The sequence below is a fragment of the Peromyscus leucopus genome, chromosome 8b (assembly GCF_004664715.2).
Source record: "Peromyscus leucopus breed LL Stock chromosome 8b, UCI_PerLeu_2.1, whole genome shotgun sequence".
Taxonomy (NCBI): Eukaryota; Metazoa; Chordata; class Mammalia; order Rodentia; family Cricetidae; genus Peromyscus; species Peromyscus leucopus.
Window position 1 is genome coordinate 102504956 of NC_051086.1, and position 23014 is coordinate 102527969.

Sequence of the window (23014 nt, forward strand, 5' to 3'; positions counted from 1 at the left end):
GACCTTAAAACTCCTGACCCTCCTGTCTCCATCTCACAAGAGAACATGCTTTTCTATGCCAGTTACATCAGCAAGCATTGCTGGGCGTTTCTGGCACTGGATCCCTGGGCTTATCATTTGTCATCCTCCCTGAGGACGACCCCTTGGAGCGTCTGCCCCACAAATGGCCCAGACAACTTTGTTTCAATCTTGGTTGATTTGAAAAGGTGCCCTCCCATGCTGCAGCCCTGGCCAGCAGCCAGGGCCATTCCTGCGTAGATGGGACACCTGTGTCAGGGACCAAAGCCAGAATCTGGGTGTGCTCGGCCTCACCTGGATGCCCTCTGTCTCCTGCAGGAATCGAGCACTCACAGACACCAAAGCGTCTTCTGGCCACTCATGGAACCAGTTGATGGCTGTGCAATTGACCACGGCCGGGAACTTCCGGGCTCGCACACGCAGGATGGAGCCCACGGGGGAGAAACACAGAATCACCTGAATGAGGGACAAAACAAATGTCCGTGGGGGGTTGTTGTTGCTGAGGTTAGACCGTGTCTGTTGTTGCTGGGGTTAGACTCTCATTTGGCAGAGGTCAGACCCTGTCATTTCGGCAGAGGTTAGATGTGATGTTGATATTTTATTTGTGCTGAAATGTGGTGATGTATTATTTGTGCTTTAATAAATAAAGCTTGCCTGGAGATCAGAGGAATAGGAACAGCCATTATAAGTAAACAAATAAGTCAGGTAATGGTAGCACATGTCTTTAATCCTATCACTTGGCAGGCAGAGATCTGTCTGGATCTCTGTGAGTTCAAGGCCACACTGGAAACAGAGCCAGGTGTGGTGGCACATGCCTTAAATTAACACTGGTTAATCATGGAAGTCTGGAGGTTTATACAGACAGACAGGAAGTGACAGAGCTGGGCAGGAAGAGGAAGTGATGTAGCTGGACAGAGAGAGCAAATCAGATGGCAGAACAGTAAGGCGTTAAGGCGTGGGTAGACAGGAAGTCACTCACATTTGGAAGCTGAGGTATCGGTGAGGTGAGGTTAGCTGTGGCTGTTCCTATTCCTCTGATCTCTCTCAGGCTTTACTATATCTGGCTCCGTGTTTTTTATTTAATAAGACCATTTAGAAATTCGTCTACAGTTAGACCCTGTCATTTTGGCAGATGGCTCCTCTGGAAGCACAGTGTTCTCTGGGCCTCAGTGTCCATGGGGGTCCTTCTGCAGAGCTCTGTGAGGCATGGCTGGGTACCTCACTGAACCAGTGTTTAGCTTCACAGATCGACCTCATGCAGGATAGCCCCACACCTAGCTGGATGAGGAAGGGGTGGGGAATGGATCCTGTACTCAGGCAATGAGGACTGACTGGGAGGCTGGGATTTCTTCTGAACCCAGCTAGACGAGTAGCATGTTCTCCAGGCCCTGATTTCCAGTTGGGGCTCTGGTTTCCCAAGCCTCCCTGGGAGATGGAGGGGAGCTGTGGAGAAATGTCCTAGGCTCTCGCGGTGGATGGGGACATTGCTTCTTATGGAGTCCCAGGCTCTCATTGCTCACTCTGACATTTCTTTCGGGGCACAGTGTCTGGATGGAAGGGGCTGTGTGGATCAGTAGTATGACCTGACTTCCTGCTCTCTCTAGAGGTGATACAGTGTCTGCAGCCCTTGGTGGCCAGGGCCCTAACAGGCTGTGGGGGCAGGCTGCAGCTGTTAGGAGCTTAAGTCCCACAAGCAACATCTGTTGACAGGACTGTGAGCCAGAGCGGGACGCAGCGGACATTGTTTTACTGCACCAGTGGGGAGCACGTGACCATAGATACTCAGCATGGCAGGGGTTGGCTCACTCCACTAGAACCCTGAGGAGCAGCCAGATGTTCTAAGGTGCCTTGGTCTTAGGGAGTTTAGCTTGCTTTTCTGCAGGTAATGTTCGAGGTCAAGGGTTGCTTTCTTGCTCTAAAAATTTTATTATTGTACATATGTATTGTGGATATTTAACTATGCATAGATGTGTTGCATTTGTTTAACTATATAAAGATGTGTTGCATTTGTTTATGTTGCAGATATTGTTTAACTATGTCAAGGTATGTAACGTTTGTTTAATTATGTAAAGATGTGTTGCTGTTTTACCTTGCCTGCCTAAGACACCTGATTGCTCTAATAAAAAGCTGAACAGCCAATCGGAAGAAATGAGGTATAGGTGGGACCTCCAGGCAGGAAGAGTAAATAGGAGGAGGAATTTAGGCTGTGGGAAGAAAAGAGATGCCATGGAGATGCCAGGGGCCAGAGGAAGCAGGAAAGTAGGACATAAAGAACAAAGTAAAAAGCCCTGAGGCAAATGTAAGTGAATAAAAACAGATTAAGTTAAAAGAGTTAGTGGGACAAGCCTAAGCTAAGGCTGAGCATTCACAATTAACAATAGGTCTCCACGACTTTATTTGGGATCTGGTTGGTGGGACATATGTTTGCATACAATGTGTATGGACATCAGGGACAACTTCATGTGTCCAGTCCCCTCCTTCCACCTCCTTGCTGGTTCTAAGAATTGAACTCAGGTTACTAGGCTCACGACTGGGGCATCTTCCCCCCCTAAAGGTGTGTTCTTTAATTTTTAAAAATTATTATTTATGAAAAGAGGGGGAGGGAGGGGGAGAGAATGTGAGTACAGGTGTCTGCAGAGGCCAGAAGGAAGGTCTGGATTCCCGGAGCTGGAGTTATGGGTGGTTGTGAGCCACCATGTGGGTGCTGGGAATGGAACTCAGGTCCTCTGGAAGAACAGCCAGTGCTCTGATGGAACATCTCTCCAGCCACTCAAGGTATTCAATCTATTTACACTTGATGTGTGTGTGTTTATTTATATAAGGCTTCCTCTAGCCCCCAGGTACCCCTGGCAGCCTGAAGAAATGAACTTTAGGCCCTAGCTCCTCGGCTGCTCCCCATTACCACCACTCTTTCCTGACTGGCTTTCATGTCCTGGGAAGAAATAGTCCCAACTCTACGGAGAAAGACCCAGGTTGGGGGGGGGGGAGCTGTCAAGGTGGAATCCTACCTTGAGCTGCCTGCGGACTTTCTCAATGAAGAATTTCCAGCATATCTCTCGAGTGTCGGCCATGCCAAGGGACTTCACCTGTGGCCGCATGGAGGAGATAATATTTTCCAGATCATCTTCCCCAAACAGCCCTGGGATCTCCCCGGAGGCCAACAGGTCATTGATCAGCACCAGGAACTGCTCTTCAGCCACTTGGGAGTCTGTCATCAGGAACACAGAGGGCACATTCTTCACTGCGGACTTGATGTACTGGGTAGCCAGGTCAATCTGCATTGAAGAAGGACAGTGTTCCTCCTTTAGGGCCGTTGTCCCCAGCCACTCAGCAAGGGCACATGCGGACCAACTTTCCAGGAGCCTGAGACGTCAAGGGGACATTGCCATGCTCTGGGCATGGATGGATGGGCGTGTGCTAGGTGGAAGACTCTTAGTGCTCAAAAAGGAAGGCTTGCAGCCACAGGCACGAACCTGAGGACACCATGCTTCAAACAGTCAGACACTAGAGGACAGACACCGAGGGTCCTCTTGCACAAGGTCCCTAGAACTGTCACATTCATAGAGAAGGGAGGGAGAAAGGCAGGTACCAGAGCCAGTGAAGGGGAGGTGGGGAGTTTCAACTTTAAGGCCTTTTGTTGTTATTTTATTGCATTTTTAAATGTGTGCATGTGTGTACATGCCACAGCACATGTGTGGAGGCCGGTGGGAATCATTTCTCCTCTTCTACCATGGACAGAACTTTCAAGCACTGGGCCATCTTGCCTGTCCTGTTGGTTTTGACACAGGGTGTCATGCAGCCTAGACTGTCCCTGAACTTGGTGTGTAGCTGAGACGAACTTGAACTCTTGATTCTCCCACCTTCACCTCCAAGGTGCTAGGGCTGGAGGTGTGTGCCACATCTGGCTAGCTGGGGTGGCAGGTGTGTGCCACATCTGGCTAGCTGGAGTTGCAGGTGTGCACCACATCTGGCTAGCTGGAGTTACAGGTGTGTGCCACATCTGGCTAGTTACAGTGTGCAATCTGGCTAGCTGGAGTTGCAGGTGTGCACCACATCTTTTTAGCTGGGACTGCTAGTATGTGCCACATCTGGCTAACTTGGTAAGACTAGAAGTTTCCTGGAGATGGATGGTTGGCCAACAAGGTCCACACGCAGAATGCAGAACCAGCATTTCATTGCGCATGCGCGCACGTGTACACACACACACACACACACACACACACACACACACACACACACACACACACAGAGAATAGGAGACAGGGGTCAGGTGAAGACTCTGATGTGGAAACTCTGAAAAAGGCCCAAAATAAAACTAATTCACATTCAGATTCCAGGACCTAATCCTGGGAGAGTGGCCTGAGCACAGCAATCTCCTTCCACATTCCTGGGATGATTTAAAGAAATACCTGCACCTTCACAGTGATCTCTCCAGAGCTCTCTTCAGGGACTCCAGCCCTGCCACACAGTGCCAAGCTTCAGCTGCTCTCCATGACCCCTTCATGCCTTCAAAACCAGCACCACCTGGGTGGCTCTTAACACTCCCAACTCCGGCTGCCAGCATGAGATGCAGCCATGGCCCCTCTGAACCACAGCATCCATGCTCTGACCTGAGGAATCACTCTAGAAGACTTCCCCTCAGTGACACTGGTCTCTTCTTCATCGCGGCTGATTCTCCAGCCTCAGCTGACCAGCAAAGGTTTTGCTTCAGTGGTCCTGGGCTCTTGTTATTCATAACTGATTCTTCACCGCAAGCTGACAGGTCCTTAGCTCAAAATATCACACGAAGGGCCCTGGTAAAGTCTTTAAGGGATTCTCAAGCTTCTCTCTGAAGTGTCACAAGCCAGGCCTCCATCATTTGTGCTGCTCTCAGCAGGCTCATCTTCCAAGATCCCACAGAACAGCTCACTGAGCTCTGAGCACTCAGTGGCTTTTCCAGCCCAAAGTCCAAATGCCACCACAGTCCTCTCCAAAACACACAGGTCAGTCACAGCAATACCCTACAACCTGGTGTAGCTAGAGTTTTCCTGCCTTGCCCACAGTCAGGACAAATCTTTGTCACCCGCCAGTCCCACAGTCGCTCAGACCCAACCAAGTAAACACAGAGACTTATATTGCTTACAAACTGTATGGCCATGGCAGGCTTCTTGCTAACTTAAGTTCTTATATCTTAAATTAATCCATTTCTACAAATCTATACCCTGCCATGTGGTTCGTGGCTTACCGGCATCTTCACATGCTGCTTGTCCTGGCGGCGGCTGGCAGTGACTTCTTCTGCCTTCCTGTTCTTTTATTTCTCCTCTCTGTTAGTCCGCCTATACTTCCTGCCTAGCCACTGGCCAATCAGTGTTTTATTTATTGACCAATCAGAGCAACACATTTGCCATACAGAACATCCCACAGCAACCTGGTACTAATTCCTGTCTTAGTTAAGATTTCTATTGCTGTGATAAGACACCATGACCAAAACCAATATGGAATATACCTTTAATTCCAGCACTCAGGAGGCAGAGCCAGGTGAATCTCTGTGAGTTAGAGGACAGCCATGGTGTACATGGAAAGATCTTGCCAAAAAATAAAGCAATTTTGCTAAGAAAGGGCTTATTCTAGCGTCCAGCTCTCAACTCATGCTACATCATCAAGGGAGCTAGGGCATCAGGAACTCAAGGCAGGAACTGAAGCAAAAGCCATGGAGGAATGCTGCTTACTGGCCTGTTCCTGACGGCTTGCTCAGCCTGCCAGCCTGCCTGCTTGCTGCCTTAGTCAGGGTTTCTACTGCTGTGAAGAGACTCCGTGACCATGGAAACTCTTACAAAGGAAAAACATTTAATGTAAGGGGTGGCTTACATTTTCGGAGGTTTAGTCCATTATCATCATGGTGTGACATGGTGCTGAAGAAGTGGCCAAGTGTCCTATGTCTTGCAGTCAACAGGAAGTGAACTGGGACACTGAGAGTAGCTTGAGCATAGAACTCCAAGCCCGCCGCCGCGGGGGGCCCCACCCACAGTGACACACCCACTCCAACAAGGCCACACCTCCTAGTAGTGTCACTCTCTTTGGGGGGTGTTGTCTTTTCCTTCTTTCCTTCCTTCCTTCCTTCCTTCCTTCCTTCCTTCCTTCCTTCCTTCCTTCCTTCCTTCCCTCCTTCCCTCCTTTCCTTCCTTCCATAGTGTCTCACTATGTATCCCTAGCTGACCTAGAATTAACTATGTAGACCAAAGGCATGCGTCACCCCCCGACCCCACCCCGGCTTTCTTATAGCACCCAGGACCCCACCACTACAGGGGTGGCACTGCCCCCAGTGAGCTGGGCCTTCCTGTCTCAGTCATCAATCAAGAACATGCAGGACAGGCCATCTGATGGGGCACTCTCCTCCAAGATGACATGGCTGTGTCGTGTTGGTAAAGCCAGCCCACACACCTGCCTCTCTTTGGGACCGGGGGCCTCGTGGTGTTGTACATGCCCAGTAAGTGCCCCACTACCGAGCTATAGCCGGCTGGTGTTTGTTGTTTGTTTGTTTGTTTGTTTGTTTGTTTGAGATTGGCTCTCCCTGCAGCCTGAAGCTCTCAAGTCTTCTTGCCGTGCACATATCGAGATTACAGGTATGTGCTACCACACATACTAATTTGCTTAGTAAGGCCTGCCAGTTCTCCAAAGGCTCTGTAATTCTCTAAAAGGTCTTACAGATGTCTAGGAAAGGCCCCAAGTGGCTTAGCTCACCCACTGCATAGGAGCCCAAGTCCTGAGGGCTCCCAGTTTAGAGAAACATCGCCAAGGTTCCTCTTTTGGGGTTGATTGGTGGTCAAAAGCAAGTCTCAAACTCCATATTTTTGGCAAGCTACTTTTTTTTTTTTTTTTTTTTTTTTTTTAAAGTGAGGGGGAAAAAAAAAAGAAGCTCTGAATTTGGAAAAGCCAAGGCTGCAGGGGAATTCTCCACAGCAGTGATCTCAGGAACACCTCCAGGTGGGGGTCTGCTGTGACAGCCAGCGAGGTCGGAGAGAGGACACTGATCTTATCTTTCAGTGCGCCCAGCACTGTGGCTCAGTGACAAATCCAACATTCATCCCAGGAAGCAGGAAGGACAGCAGCCCTTCCCAGATGACACACCGGAAGCAGCTGCTGGCAGGGCCACCCCCACAGTCCACAGCAAGGATCCTGCCACCTGAGTGCTGAGGCCAAAATGGCAGCTTCTGGAGAAGCTGTTGGGCCACAGAAGTCTGGAGCCATGGTGAGGTGGTTCCCTTGTGTGAGGAACCTCCTCATCTGCATCCTTTTGGGCACCCTGTCTCCCAGGTTCCCTGGCGAACCTGCTACAATCAAAACCACAAGGAACGCTCTTCACTGAGGCCTGCCCAGAACCTCTGCAGCTTCCGCCTCATAGCCAACCCTGTCCCTCGTCTCTGCTGACTGGTGCTCTGTCCTGCATCTTGTCCCGCGCACTTTGCGTGCTGGGCCACCATCACTACAATCGACTCTCTTGTGCTGCTGAGCCCACCTGCCTCTCATCCTCTGTGGCACTTACAAACCCCAGGTGGACCGTGTTCACTGGCCATCTCCTGTGTGCCTGCCACATCTTCCCCACGGGCCACCCTCTGCGTCTCTCAGTCGACCGTGTCTCTCCTTCGTTCTAAGATACGGCAGGTCTTAGCTTACACATCTTGGGATGAAGATCAGTGATTTCCACATGTTACCCTAAGTGCTTCCGAGCACACACCGAAATCTTCTCCCCCATCTGTAGCCTCTGGCGGGTGCCTGCCGCTTCCGGGACTCACTTCAAAGGACTGCTGTAAAGCATCATGAATGCGTGTGTGCGCCGGCGGCTCACCCCAGCTCACGCCAGCTCACACCAGCACCATGACACTACTGTAAGACAGCTTAACTGCTTGGAGATTGCTCCCCTCTTAGGATGTGGGTTCTCTTCCCCAGTTTTTTCTTCACTCTTTGAACTGGGTCTACAGAGGGAGGAAGCTTGCTCACCGTGGGTGTGGGGTGATGGATTTCTAGACCATAATTACAGTGCTGCTGTGGCTGATGACCACAAGTAAAAGACTGAGCACCCACTGTCGGCTCTAAAGCCCCCCAGGGACAGAACAGGAGTTGGCTGAGATGGATGGGACAAAAACCTTCAAAAACACGTGGCTCCTGGGGGTGGGGGATCCAGACAGCACTTGAATTGCCATGGTGATGTCACTAAAGGCAAATGCTTGTGTGCTGGCATGGTGCAGGAAAGCCTCGTGTGGGAGGCTCTGTCCCTTTGTACGAGGATTTGAAGATAGAGTTGGCTAGCCCTGTGATAGTCAGCAGGGAATCCACGGGAAAGCACAGGAAATGGGCCCACGGCTGGAGGCTCGTCCAGAGGTGGTGGTTCCCAGACTGCACTCCCAATCTCCCCCGTCTCTATGGGTGCCAGGTCCTCACCTGCACCCCACATCCCAGGCACTGAGCTCTCCAACCTCCAGACCCATGCCACCAGGCCAGGGACTGCTGTATTTGCTGTGGGGAAGGTTCCCTAGGGGCTCTCTGGGCGGGTCTGGCATCGCCCAGACCCTGCAGAGGCAGCTCCTGCATGAACGTAGATATGACTGTGTCGTGTGCGCTGATCAATGGCAGGTTTCTTCCCCTGCACTCCGATAACTTGTTCTGGCTTAATAGTGTTTGACTGGCACATGCTCCCTGTGAGACCGGCTTTCGGGAAGGAGAAATCAATGGCAGGGCTCAGCAGCATGCCCGGGGCACGGCGGACCTACTTCACTAATGTGGTGGACTCAGTCAATTCAGGATGAGCTGTTTGCATCAGGGTCTGGCATGCAACGAGACGCGTAGCCGTGGCTCCGAATTCTTTAACGTGGGGGACTGGGGACAGCAGAGTCCACCCAGTGACCAAAGCAGGGATCTCACTGCTCTCGCACAGTCCTCCATCCTTCTTTGCGCAGATTCCACTCTGCCCTCCTACACTGAGGTGAAACACTGGGTGACCGAGACACGCTCTTCTCCCTTGTCTCAGGAGCTCATGCACCAGTCCACTGTGTCCTGGCTTCTCTGAGACCAAGGACCCTGGTTGACCTCGCTTTGGGAAGGGGTGTGGTGGGCCTTTGCTCTGCCTCTCTTGGGGCCCTCACCTTGAGGTCTGGGACCGCATAGCCTTTCTTGAGGGTGATCTGGAAAACGTCCAGGGCACTGATGTAGGCAGCCAGGCGTGACAGGCTCTGCTTCCCACTGCCGCCCACGCCCACCAACAGGGCATTTCCCCGAGGAGACTCCAGGATACGGTTGATCTTGCAGATGTGTGCTACAGCATCCTCAAACAGCACCTGGAGGGGTCAGAGGGGTCATGAGAGGTATCCCTTTGGAGGGCACAGGCCCTTGCCAAGGTCATGGCATCATCCCTGTGGAGATCACAGGCTCTCACCAAGATCACATGACTGTTTGTGCTCAGAGGAAGTCACCTGCATGGGCCAACCTCATGGAGAGCACAGGCTCTCACCAAGATCACATGACTGTTTGTGCTCAGAGGAAGTCACCTGCATGGGCCAACCTCATGGAGAGCACAGGCTCTTGCTGGCTGTGGGCTCAAAGGCTACTCACCAGGTTCATGACTGCGTTGACTTCGTTGTAACTGTCCAGGACATCCACGAGAAGCTTGTTCAGGTGAGCCACGTCCGTGACGGGGAAGTATTTGGGGTCACCGATCCCCTGGGTGAAGTGGCAGAAGATGTTGGGCTTGGCGAATAAGTGTTCCTCTCCAAGATCCTGGGGCCAAAGGACATCCGGCTGCCTAACAACGGCCACCACACCCACCCCGGGTCCCACGAGGCCTGTGGGAGGCCAGGCCGTGTTTCCGATGACTCAAACCATGACTGTGTCAGCCCTTGCGGACCACTGGACACTCCATCCCCCTGGGGTGGTCCATGCTGTGGGATGAAGGGGTGGTCCAAAAGCACATGGGACATGCCAGCAGGTGACAAGGACCAAGGCAGCTGTGCTCTGCTACAGGAAGCCACTCTCTTTGAATGGCTAATTCTTTCTTTTCTCTTCTTCCTTCTTTTTTTTTTTTTTTTTGTTTTTTTTTTTTTTAAGATATTATTAGAATTTGTGAACTGCATGTGGGTGCTGGGAATTGAACCTGGATCCTTTAAAAGAGCAGCCAGTGCTCCTAACCACTGAGTCAGCTCTCTAGCTCTGGCTAACTTTTTCTGCCTGGATCCACTGCCACATCTTGGAGTCCTTATCAGGGAGTTCTCCCTGTCTCCAACAAAGGGCCTTCCCAAAGGGCCGTGGGTGTCCTTAGCCCGGGACACTGAACTGTCTCTGGGCACAGCAGGGGAACCCGGGTGGCTCAACTCACATCAAAGAACTTCTTGGTGGATGCGATGGTGACTCTGCGCAGTGTGTCCTGGTCTTTCTCGTCAACCATCTTGTCCCCGTACACCCGCTCAGCCTCATGCAGCCAAAGGCGGGCGAGGTCCAGTGGGCTTCTCAGAATCTCTGCTGTGGAGAATAAGATGCCCTGCCCCAGACACACGATGCATGGTCAGCTCTGCTCCCACTCTGGACAGTCAGCAGCTCTGCCTGTGCTGTGAGGGCAAGCACTGCATTTGGAAGGGATGAGGGAATGGTTACTTTCCCAGGGAGTGGGCCACTAAGCTACCGGGGGTCCACTCACTGAGGGGATCGAGCACAGCTCAGAGGCTGGAGGGTGCGTCTGTCTCCTGGGAGGCATGGAGAGCTTCCTCCCAGGGCAGGGTTAGGGGTTCATTTTCTAGTGAGGAGCATAGTAGAGAAGGTACAGGGAGGCGGATTGTCACTGAGTGCATTCAAGGTGGTGAGGCCTTTGACAAGGGCCAGCTTTTCAAAGGCTGTGAACTAAAGCTACAACTCAGTTTCTGCAGCAGGCAGTGTGGGTCCAGCCTGGGGAAGGTTGGGTACTGGGTAAGCCCAGACAGGTTTAGCAGGTGCTAGCCAAAAGGCTTCTATTTACCAAACACCCGCTGGGCCCAGGGACCACCATGGATTTATTTATGTATTTATGAGCTTGCATTCCACTGGAGAGATGTGATTGGGGAAGAGAGCAAGCAAACGCTACATTGTGCTGTGAGTGCCACAGCAGGAGAGTGGGAGGGACGTGCGTGGGGTGTGCAGAGGCCTTTGCAAGGCTATGAGATTTGAGCCGATAGTTCCAGTGGGAAGGGACCAGCACAATGTAACCCCAAGCTTTAGATCTCCCGTCTGTTAAATGGAGGGCATGAGCTGAGGAGACAATGGGTGAATAAATAGCTGGACTTAATGCCCGGTTCAGACTAAGCAGTCACTGAAGGAGGGAATATGACTGCCATCATCACATCAACTTTGTCATTACATTTTTCATAATCTTCAGCCTATCACCATTATCATCATCATTATACCACTGTTATCACATGACCTATATCGTCATCGTCACCACCACCACCACCACCACCATCACCACCACTACCACCATCACCACCACCACCACCACCACCACCCACCATCCTTAGTGTCACCATCATCACTTGGCCATAGGCAACATGACATAAAGCTACAAAGTACCTGGAAAATATTGGAGAGGTCCCTGAGGTTGAAGATGTAATGAAACTTAATGGCCGTGGGCAGGAACGTCGCAGCGACTTTCTGGTGTAAGGCTGTTATAGGAGAAAGGCACATCGATTCTTATGGACTCTTAATGGCCTCAGGAAGTGCAGGGCTTAAAGTTCCTAAAGCAAATGGACTGTGAAATGGTGACGATTTAACCAAGAAATCTGCGCAGCTCTCTGAGGAGGGCGGGCGCTGTAAATCAGCCCTCCTCTCCCCCACCCCCAGGCAATTGGATTTCACATCTCTCTGAGCTGCAACGTAGCACCATTTAAAAAATATCGATTCCAAAGAATAGATAAAATATTTACCAGGGGGAAATAGGAAGACCCGTCGGCCGTGAAGCCGTGGGTCCGCTGACCGGCCGGGGAGGAGGCGGTTTCCGCTTACCCAGGGCTGCAGTCACCAGCTGGTTGCTCAGTCGCTGGACCACCAAGGGGGTGGAGCGGTAGGACAGGTGTTGCGCCAGGATGGTGTTGTAGATGGTGATGAGAGCCTCCTGGCCAGGGAAGCTCACGGCAAACACACAGAAATGGCGCTGCACAGACAATCGTGGGCGCCCGTTAGGCAGCTCCGAGTTACTAGCCGGAGGCCATGGCTAACCCTCTCGGGAGAGCAGACCCTGTTGCCATTGGGGGGCCATAGTAAAGATTCATGGAAAAATCGCCTGAAACACCCATCCTATGTGAAGCAGCCATGCACACTGTCCAGGAAAACATTCCCAGAGACACAGCATGATGCAGACCAGGTCTGGGTGTGTATCCTGGGTTCCTGTGGCTTTATTTGAAAAGGTCAGCCCTGGCACAGCTGCAGATTACATGACACCCTGCTTAAACTGGGTCCCAGACACCCACAATAATTTTGGGGTTTAAGTCTGTCTCCAGTGTCCTAGGGGAAATGCTTATATTAAAAAGGTATCATAGATTATCTGAAATTCAGGTACAGCTGGGCATTTACAAGACCAAACCCAGGACCTTGTACTTGTTTTAGTCAAGTGTTCTTGAAAGCAACAACCACAACCTTTGGTGTTCTGAGACAGGCTGGCAATGTCGCCCGTCTGGCCTTGAACTCAGGATTCTTCCACGTCCCGAGGGCTGGGATTACAGGTGTGCACTGGCACATCTGGCAGCCTTCTGGGGTCACGAGGAGGGCTGTCTCACCTTTCCTGCTCCCCTCAACTTCCTGACACTGAAAGGCTAGGGAATTCTCTGGAGCATGCCAGCCCAAGCTCTAACACTCTAAGCCAGGGCCAGAGCTGCCTCAGCCTTCAGCACCTGACAGGAATGCTCGCCCTCTGCTTACCTGGAGTCTGGGGTCAATGGTGAAGGAGCCAGCAGTGGGGTTCATGCAGGCCACATACTGACAGTTGTGGACGTCCTTCAGGGTCAGTTTCTGCCTGTCATACCTGGGCGGGGGGTGGGGGGCAGTGTGAATATTGCCCCACAGGCTCAGAGAAGCCCCCCTCCCCCGAATCACCCTGTGGGTGCCCAAGGAAGACAGCTAGAGGAGAGTGGCAGTGTGAGAGAGCCAGCTGGATGCTGTGCCTTGAGGGGAGCTCAGAAATGGATGGGCAGAAGCGCCACTGAGCACAGCTGTGAGTTCCAGCCCAGCTCTCAGGGGGAGGCGGTCGGCCCTGTGGGACTGGAATAACAACTCGGCACCTTGGTGCTCCTGCCTTCACTGGGCATCACTACAGGGATGCAGGAGCCTGTGCAGGGCAAGCGGGCGGACCTGTAAGGTACTGATGAGTACCTTTGTGTGTGTGCATCTATGCACCCCTGCACATGTTTCGAGAAAGAGTCTTATTACGTAACTCAGGCTGTCTTTGGACTAGTGGTAATCCTCCTGCCTCAGCTTCCTGAATGCTGGGCTCATAGGCATGTGCCACCACACATATACCCTATGGATCATTCAACTTGTTTTTTGAGACAGGGTCTCATGCATCCTCGGCTGGTATCTAACCCTCCTGTGTAGCCAAGGGTCACCCTAAACTTGAGATCCTCCTGCTCTTACCTCCCATGTGCTGGGATTACAAGCAGACACCATTAGAACACGCTCGGTTTATACAGTGCTGGAGACTGAACCCAGGGTCTCCGAGTGCTAGGCACATACTCTAACCACGGAGCCGCGTCCCCAGCCTCTCGCTCTGCTGATTGGTGACACTCACTATGAGGGGTGCTGAGCACTCTGTGATGTCGCTGTCCCAATGTGAGGCTGTCCCTCTTTGTGTGTTTCCCACTTTTTTCTCCCCGCCGCTGCTGCCCCTTGGAGCCCAGAATTGCTCGTATCCTCCTCCGTCAACTGAACACAGTTAGGGTTCCCTGTCTGTTAACTGTCATGTGTTGGCCTACGCTCTTGTTGAACAAGATCCCATGACTCCGATGTTAGCCACAGGAGCTGCTTTTCCGACCAAGCTTTGCTTCACAAGGCTTTGTCTGAGAAGCCCTTCCCTGTACCCACCTCCCTCAGAGCCTCGGGATTGACTTCCAGTGTCCCCGCCACCGTGTCTGTGGGTCAGGCATCCAAAGCACCTTTTCCTGATACTTCCTGACATGACCGCAATAGGATCCCTTTGCCCCGCCATCACCTCCCTCATCTGTAGGGAGGTTTTGTCACACTGTGGTATGTGAGGTGGCAGAGGCCAAGCCTCAGGAGATGGTTTTCTGCTTCCACTGGGATCTGGTGGCCAGCTCTGCCCAGCCGTCCTGCTTGGTGCCTAAAGGAATCTTTTGAAAACTCAAATCTAGCCGGGCAGCGGTGGCGCACGCCTTTAATCCCAGCATTTAGGAGGCAGAGCCAGGCGGATCTCTGTGAGTTCCAGGCCAGCCTGGTCTACAGAGCGAGTTCCAGGACAGGAACCAAAACTACACAGAGAAACCCTGTCTCGAAAAACCAACCCCCCCCCAAAAAAAAAAAACCCCTCAAATCTAGCCAGTCCTCCCTTCCCTCAAGTTTCTTCAGAGAAAATCTGAAGGCAGGTGTGGGCCGAGCTGCAGCTGGAGAGTAACCAGCAGGAGAGCCTCTTTGGAGGGGAGAGCACAGAGGCCTTGGCAAGTCTAGGGGTCTAGGCCGCCACTGAGTCTTCGGAAGCCTCACAGGAGAGCCGCTGCCTTCTCCTTCACTAATACACTCCTCGCCTTGAGGGCCACTGCACGCAGCCACCACCGGGGCTGGGCTGTCACCCTCTGGGTCCCATGAGTCAGTGCTGACTGTTGGGGAGAGGTGGGCTGCGGGGTGTTAGGACTGTGACCTCAAACAGGCAGCCTGGCCCCCTTGAACACATACCCCCATTTCTGGGTAGTCCTGAGGGGTCTCTGAGAACCCACTGACTGGCTTCAGGGGTTCTTTTGATCTCAACTACTCCCAGGTCTGGCCTGGGCTGCTTCCTGATTTGAAGAGGTTAAATGACCTGAATGCCCTGATTATTCCTGTGTGTCGCCTGGGTGTCCCTGTGCGCTGGGCCAGAGTCCCCTGCTTCAGGCTGAGGCTGCCACGTGCACCCTCCTCCCTTCCTTCTTTAGTCCACCCTGGTGGCCTGTCCCCTCCTGCCACAGGGCCTTTGTACCTGGCCTTCCCTCAGCCTCTCAGCATCAATGGCATCCAAGCTCCCAGCTGCCTGGCGGCTCACCGAGGAACGTCTTTGACCCACCCAGGGGCTCCTCTGTGATGGACCCGGGGCTTTTCCTCAGAGCTCTCCCTTGGCCTACCACAGCAGACACGCACCTCCTTGAGTGGGAAGCTATCTGTTCCCCCTTGGCCTCATGGCGTGGCAACAGGACAGAACCGGAATGGTCCTTCCACTGCCCCGCCCCCACCCCATGACCTCATGGTCTCACTGCCAGCCCCAACCAGACTCCTGCCACCCCCTCTGCTCCCATAGGTGGCTGCCCAGCTCTAGCCCCACCCCCACAGAGTTGTGGCCACGCCTCCAGGCTCCTCAGCCCACCCCCTGCCCCTCACCAGTGCCCGTGGTCCATGTGCTGGCGGATCAGGGTGTGCGGGGCCACAGTGCCGTACTTGTCCACCTCAGGCATGTTCATGTCATCAATGAAGTAGATCAGCTTCTTGGTGCCCGGGGGGCCGTAGTTCCTCCCGGATTTCTTTTCCAGAGGTTTCTCCAACACACCTGGGAGGGACAGAAGGTTGTTCACTACCCACACATCCTGAGCTGGTGCCTATTAGTCCTTACGGGGCCCTACTGTCTCCCGAGGGAGGAAGGAGGTTGGAGGCAAGGGAGATGTGCCTGGCCCAGAGAGAAACCCTCCGTGGGGTGTCATAGCCAGCAGGGGTCCATCGGCCACTCAACTTAGCTTCTGTATTAAAACATCATTCAGAGGTGGCAGGACCCTTGATCTGGCTCACTGGCTCAACCTTGGTGCCAACCCTCATTGATGTGAGATCGTTTTAGCTGGACCAGCCACCTCTTGGACTCTCAGTGACCCTCACTGACCACCACTGCAGCGTCTGCCCAGGACACCGCTCAGGTGCCTCCATGGGGACAGTGGGAGGAGGTGACAGGGAATGGGGCTGGGCAGAGATGTGAGGATGGAGCCAGGCTCTCCTACCCTGCAGCATGGCTGAGGTCGTGTAGAAGTTGAAGGGCACAGCCTGCACCAAGTAGTCATCGGTGCCTAGGCTCTCCAGCTTGTCCCCCATCAGCACAGACTTGCCGGTGCCAGCGTTGCCCACCAGCATCACAGGCCACGCCTTCCCCATGAGCAGGTCCATGAAGTACCGGATGCGGATGGTTTCTGTCGTGTGGACTAGAGAGGCCTGGGGGCGGGGTAGGGGAGTGGTGGGAGGGAAAGGGGGCCTGGCTAGCAGACAGCAGACCCGGTTCCAGCTGGTGTACAGACTCCATTGGATTTCTAAGACCCCAGCACCGCTGCAAGGTCCTGCTATAACTTGGGAGGGAGGGGACACTGAGCCCTCCTCCCGGCCATGGCTTTGGGGAAGGTTACCTGCAGGGGGACGTCAGGGTCCAGCTCGAAGGCAGGCACTTTATCTGTCCAAGGCAGGAATTTCTTTGTTTCGGGGTCAATGTAGTAGTCAAAAATGGTCCCCTGCGAGGGTAACTTGATCGTTTTAAATTCATTGATCCACCACTTGCTGAACTCGACTCGATAATCAATGAGCTGTTAAGAAAGAAAAGGAAGGAGGAGCCAAAGGGCTCAGCTAAGAGAGCTGCAGGGTGGCCTGGCCTGTAGGGCAGGTCCCCGGGGCGCCTGTCACCTGGTCCTGGAACATGGCGCCTCCGAAAGCCCAGAAGCAGGCGAACACGAAGTACAGCTCGTACAGCTCCTTCGGGGAGTCGGGCGGGGCGTTCTTCTCCGTGAGCAGGCACTCCAGCAGGTAGAGGATGGTCTGGATGACCGTGATTTCGGGCACCGGGGTGATCCTCTTGAAGCCGATCCGCAGCTTGTCCAGGCACGTGGGCAGATACTTGTCGAAGAGGATGGTCAGGTTGGCTTTCTCGGACTGTACCTTCCGCCTCTCAATCCAGCTGCTCACCACCCTGAGGGGGGCGATGGCTGCTGTCAGTCCTCCTAGAGGCTCCCCACATCGCTGGGGGGTGGGGGTGGCCAGGGAGGCAGGGGATGTGATTTGGCCCACTGTGTGGCAGTGCCAAGTGAGGGCTCTGTCAGGGCCAGCTACCGACCCTCAGAGGGTCTGATGGGGGTGCGGGGCCAGTGCGGAGTCTGCGTTTTTCTCTGGGTTGGTAACTTTGGGAGTGACACAAATTCAAGACAGACAACTGGGACAGACCGAGCCACCCTCCCGCCTTGCCCCGTCCCCACTTCTTTTCACCGTGTCTCTTGAACCCCAAGTTGTCCTCAAACTAGGTAGCCAAGGATGACTGCATCCTGACCCGCCTACCTCCACTTCTCAACTGGTGGAATTGCCGGCGTACAATGGCCATGCCTGGATTATGTGGTACTAGGTGAACCCAGTGCTTCATGCATACTAGGTACACACTCGACCCATTGAGCTACATCCCCAGTCTCCTGAGTCATTCTTGTCACCTAGGAAGCATCTTCCCCCAGCTGCAGCTGATGCCAAGAGCTGGGGACTAGGAGAAGATCTCATGAGGTCGTCTGGGGGTTGCAGTTGGGGAAACAGCTAAGGATGGAAGTGAGAAGAGGAGCTGGGACCCTCATGACATCATTTGGACCTCTGCATCCAGCTGTGCCTGGAGGACCCACTTGGTGACTGGAATCCGCATATGTGTGCATATATGCACGTACATGTAGACAGAGATTTGGTGTGAGCTGAAGCTGAGCTTGACACATTCATCAGATGAGTCCAAGTCCATAATACTAGATGACGCCTGGGAGCCACTCCAGGCTGCATGGCACAGGGTCATGCCCCAGCATGGTTGTGAGGGGCAGGGAAGCTGCAGCTGGCTGCTTGGGCTAGCATGGTGGGCCACAGCCAGATTCAGCCTGAGGCAGGTCAGTCAACAGCTTTGGGTTCCAGATTCTCCTCTCTAATCTGGTCATGTTTGCATCACCCCTGCTCCAGAGGACCATGTGGGTTGCTCTTCTTAAAGCTCACAGAAGGGAGCCGGGCCCGTGGTTAAGTGCCAGAGGAGTATCTGCTAAAAGCATAAACAGTGCCAGGCTCCCTCGAGGGTCGGCGAGCTGAGGGTGTGCGTCATTTCCAGGATGCCCGAGGCATAAGCAGGAAGCTCAGGTTATGAAACATGAGGCCACAGTCCACAGCTGGGACCCACCGGCCTCTCCATGAGCATGCTGGAAGCTCTGCTGGGGACTTCCTGCTCTGCTGTGGAGACAGGACAGGAAGCTGTGGTAGAGAAGCCTTTACCATCTCTGTCTCCCTGCAGGATGCAGTGCGGTGTGAACTCCACAGGCAGGCGGTCCTCAGTAGGGTGGGTTGACACGCAGACACAGATTCAGGCGGCTGCTTCGCTGCCCGAGCTGAGGACTCCCATGTCACACTGTGACATCGCTTTGGTGATGTCATGGATCACAGTCCTGTGTGTGCTGGCTTCCATCCATGCACAAACTCAAGCAGACACACCTGAAGACACAGGTCAGTCTCCCTGGCATGTCCAGGCACTTCTGGCATGCCATTGCCTTCTTCCCTGTGGGCTGGAGTCCTGGCCTCCCCTGTAGCCGTCTGCTTGAGGCTGCTGCCCCTGCAGGCCCTGACCGCCTCTCCTCACTCCTTCATCAGAACTTAACCTCTTCTGATTCCTCCCGACACCCCAGGAGTGTCCGATTCCTGCCTCTGTCCTTATTCACGTTCACCTCTGGCTCTCCTTCCTGCTTCCCACAGCGGTGTCCTGTGACCTCATTTCCTGTATCCTGGAGCGTCTGTGACCTGATGTCTCCCATCTCTTGGTGTGCCCACGACTCGCCTTCTCTCCGGCATCTCATCTTCTAGCCAGGCTTCACTTCAGTCCTTCCTGTCTTCTGCTCTCCCTGAAAACCCAAGTTGCTTGCAAGGGACAGAATAGCCGCCCTTCCACACCGACCCATAAACTAAGAATGTGGCCTCACCTAGGGAGGGAGCCTTTGTGGGCATAACCAAGGTATGGATCTCAAGATGTGATTATCCTGGGTTACAGCAGACCCTGAATCTGATGCCTGGCAGAGGGCCACGTGGAGACAGCCATGGTAGTCACGAGCCACCAGAAACTGGTAAAAGTTGGGACCCAATCCTGCCCAATAGCTTCCAAGGATCCAGTGTGCCACCATTGTGACCTCCGGCTTCTGCCCTCAGTTCTCAGAGGATGGACTGCTGTCTGTGGCGGCCTGGCATGCAGCTCTTCTTCATGGCAGTGCCCGAAACTTGGCAAGTGCTGCTGGGCAGATGCCCCTGAGGTTCCCGTCTCAGCAGCCTCCTGGTGTCTGGCCAGCTCCCAGTCCTGTGCCCGCTGGGGCCTCGTTGCCCTCATTCTGCGGCCAGCCTCCCAGCAGACATCTCACCTCCCACTCAAGAGGGACAAAGACACTGAGTACGAACTTCCATGTCCTTCTCTCCACCACAGATGTGCGTGCCTGGACCCCTCGGGCCTGCTCCCTGCACCCAAGACTGCTTCTCACCTTGATAAATTCCCTTGCTGCAACACACACACACACACACACACACACACACACACACACACACACACACACACCCAGCACTTAAATTCAAAATTCTTGCAGACGGCTTCACTTCCAGGGCCTCCTCTGTGCCGGCTTCTGCCCCAGTGTTCCATGGATCCATCTTGAGTTATTGATGGCACCTGGTTGCCAAGTCCGGCCAACTTCCTTTTGAGTCTGCTGTCTCTCAGGTGTGTGATCCTGTCAGCTTCCTGCTCCTTCCAGTTTCTCCTCAGTGTCTGTGGCTCACCACTGCCCCTTGTGTTTCTTCTGAAGTTACTTTTGGGTATCTGTTTCTTTTCCAAAACAGTGAGGTTTGTTCAGAAAATTAACCTCTGCAGTCACGACTCACATCTTTCCTGGAAAATCAGCTTTCCCAGCATGGGGTGCTCAGGGCTCAGCTGACACAGAAGGTGTGCAGGAAGGATGGATCGGATGGGGTGCGGTGGGGACAGGTGAATGGACAGGTGGGCTAGTGGGTAGAAAGATGGATGGATGGATGGATGGATGGATAGGATGGACGGATGGAAAGGGGCTAATGATGATGGGTAGATGGGCAGATAAATGGATGGACAGATGGATAGATTAGAGTGTGGGTAGATGGATAGGTGAGTAGGTGGGTGGATGGATGGGTGGATGGACAGGTGGGTAGATGGACAGATGGATAGATGGGTGGGTAGAAGGACTGATGAACAAGTGCTCATTTTCCTGCCTCAGGTATTTATCCTGAGCCTATGGATCTATATTCCATATGTGGATTTTCTATTCCAGCTGACTAAGGACACTGGCTCCAAGCTACCTCTTCTGTGTCCCCTCAAGTTTTACTAGTCTGTCAACCATTGGCCACATGTCCAAGCAGGAAAATGTCAGCAATCAAATCTTCCTGTTTCCTTAAGACTCAAGTCCATGCCTTCCCCACCCACCCCATGTGCCTTCCCCACCCATCCCCATATGCCTTCCCCATCCCCATGCCTTCCCCACCGACCCCCATGTCTTCCCCACCCATCCCCATGCCTTCCCCACCGACCCCCACGCCTTCCCCACCCATCCCCATGCCTTCCCCACCCATCCCCATTGCCCACAGGCAAGGCTGGAACCACTCTTAATGTCACGAATGGTCCTCTCTTCCTGGCCCTCAGCCTTCATTTGCCATCCACCCCAGGGCCCCTCATCAGTGCCAGTCTCCTGGAATGCTGACCCAGATCCTGGACTTCCTGAGTGCTTCCTCTTGGGTGGCAGCCTTGGTTCAGTCTTTGGAGACAACAGCATCTCCAAGCAGGCTGGCCTCCCCTTATCCCAGCACCCAGAGGTTTCATCAGCTGCCGTACTGTGGAGTCACTGAGTTCCTGTCATATGTCTCACTCACCCCTTTACTGCGCTGACAGTGAGGTGAACAGTGTAGTACACACAGGCGTGGACCGCCCTGCTTCAGCCCACTGACCATGAGGTGAAATGGCCCGTGGTACTTATGTGAGCAAACGGGCACGTGCAAGCAAATGCCACTGGGACACAGTCCACTGACCACTTTCTCTGCCACAGTTTGGAATAAGAGAGCCCAAGCCCCACTCACGGGTTCCACCCAAGATCAGCAGGGTTGATGTAGAGTATGCCAGCCCTGGAGACGGTGGCTGGAGTGGCTGTCCTCAGGTGACTGATCTCAAACACCAGCCTCATGGTGCGATTCAAGGGGATTCGCTCATTGCTGGCCAAGGTGAGGACCTGGGGGGTGGAGCAAGCCCATGGTCAGCAGCAGTCTCTAAACGGGGAGTCACTGAGGAGGGCACACATGGCTCCTGCGTCTCTCAGCTCCCCTTGCCCCCAGCCCTCTATGGGGATCCTTCTGTGTGGTCTTCTGCCCAACCGAGAAGCCCTGGGTTTGAGACAGGCCTTGCTATGCAGCCCAAGGCAGGTCTTGAACTCGTGATCCTCCTGCCTCGCCTTCCCTGGTGCTGAGAGGAATCATTTTCTTAAGCTGCTTCTAGACTATTCTGGAGGCCATTTCTGCTTCCCCAAGTGTGTTCCTGTGATGTGCAATGTGAGTTGGAAAATGAGCCCTGAGCTTTATTCCAGCCCACACTGAGGCAGAAACACGGGCGGGTTCAGGCGTGCATGGATCTGTGTCCTCCATGGAGAATGTCTTGTGGCAGGCGCTGTCTGTCGTTCATGACTTTCTGTGTGGGCTTCCTGAGAGACTCCCTCCCAGGCACCCTGCCTCCACCCTCCACCCCCAGCACGGTGTGTACACTGTGTGTTGCCTGTAAGTCCTCACACTTTCCCTTCTCATGATGGGGACTGGGGGTTCAGCTGGGAATCCAGGGGTCACGTACCTTGTTGTCATCCATGACTGTGTTGAGGGACTCGATCCACATAGGATCTATGTCCCCATCCAGGACAATCCACTTGGGACCATCGTGCGTGATGTTGGCCAGGTCCCGCATGATGGTTGAGAACAGGCCTGTAGAGAGGCAGGCCTGTGACACCCATAGCCAGGTCTGAGGGGCTGAATGGCATGCCAGGCACTCTGGGGCCTTCACTCCTTCTTGCCCGGGTGATCTGACCTTGGCCTGGCTCTCACTTTCTCAGAGGTGGCAGCTACCCACTTAAAGGGACCCCGTGGCCCTCTTGCTCTTCATGGTGTCTGCCCTCTGCCTTGCTCTTGGCCTTCTTCTGAGCCTCCCACCCCTTTCCACCACTGAACCCTCTTTTGAGGCCCCTGTGGACAGAGGCCTACTTCACTTCCACAGGTGCCCTGCTGCAGGCTGCCACATTCAGCAGCTCCACCTGTGGGTCCCCCTGGGGTGAGAGGCCCCTACCTGGACTGTGTTAAGTCAGTTTCAACCCCTTTCCTGCCCGTCTAGTGGTGCAGGAGCACTGTGCCCTGAGTGCCCCAGCACTGGCCCTGCTGGCTCTTCTGCAGTGGCGGGGACCTGCACAGGCTGTGACTCCTCCCAGGGAGCATGCTCGGGTACCAAGAGGGTCTCAGAAAGCCCTACTCCACTGGGCACAGCGACTGTCCCAGAGGTGATTCCTGCACCCCACCTACCATCTTTCCACTCCCTGGTTGCCGGGTTGATGATGCCGAACAGCTCGTCACAGGTGACAGCCTTTGGATCCAGGTCCACCGCCACCGGCTTCCTCTTCAGGTTCTGATAGGTCTTGTTGAGGGATTTGAGGACCTGACAAGGGTGAGATCATTCACTGACTCAGTGTCCACACCACCTGTCCCCGAGTCTGGCACACAGTCCACACGGGGCAGCCCTCTGCCACTCCAGGTGAAGTGA

General features: G+C 53.9%; 1 protein-coding gene across 1 annotated transcript in view; it reads right to left on the reverse strand.

Annotated features, from left to right (window-relative positions):
* The window catches only part of Dnah17 (dynein axonemal heavy chain 17), a 117950-nt gene that overhangs the window by 40758 nt on the left and 54178 nt on the right, over window positions 1-23014 (reverse strand). The window contains 15 exon segments of the mRNA XM_028892549.2: window positions 313-474; window positions 3027-3293; window positions 9138-9329; window positions 9604-9768; window positions 10364-10525; window positions 11584-11675; window positions 12016-12163; window positions 12928-13030; window positions 15586-15751; window positions 16191-16398; window positions 16587-16760; window positions 16858-17140; window positions 21304-21452; window positions 22061-22188; window positions 22777-22909. Coding sequence (XP_028748382.1) covers window positions 313-474; window positions 3027-3293; window positions 9138-9329; window positions 9604-9768; window positions 10364-10525; window positions 11584-11675; window positions 12016-12163; window positions 12928-13030; window positions 15586-15751; window positions 16191-16398; window positions 16587-16760; window positions 16858-17140; window positions 21304-21452; window positions 22061-22188; window positions 22777-22909 — 2532 coding nt within the window.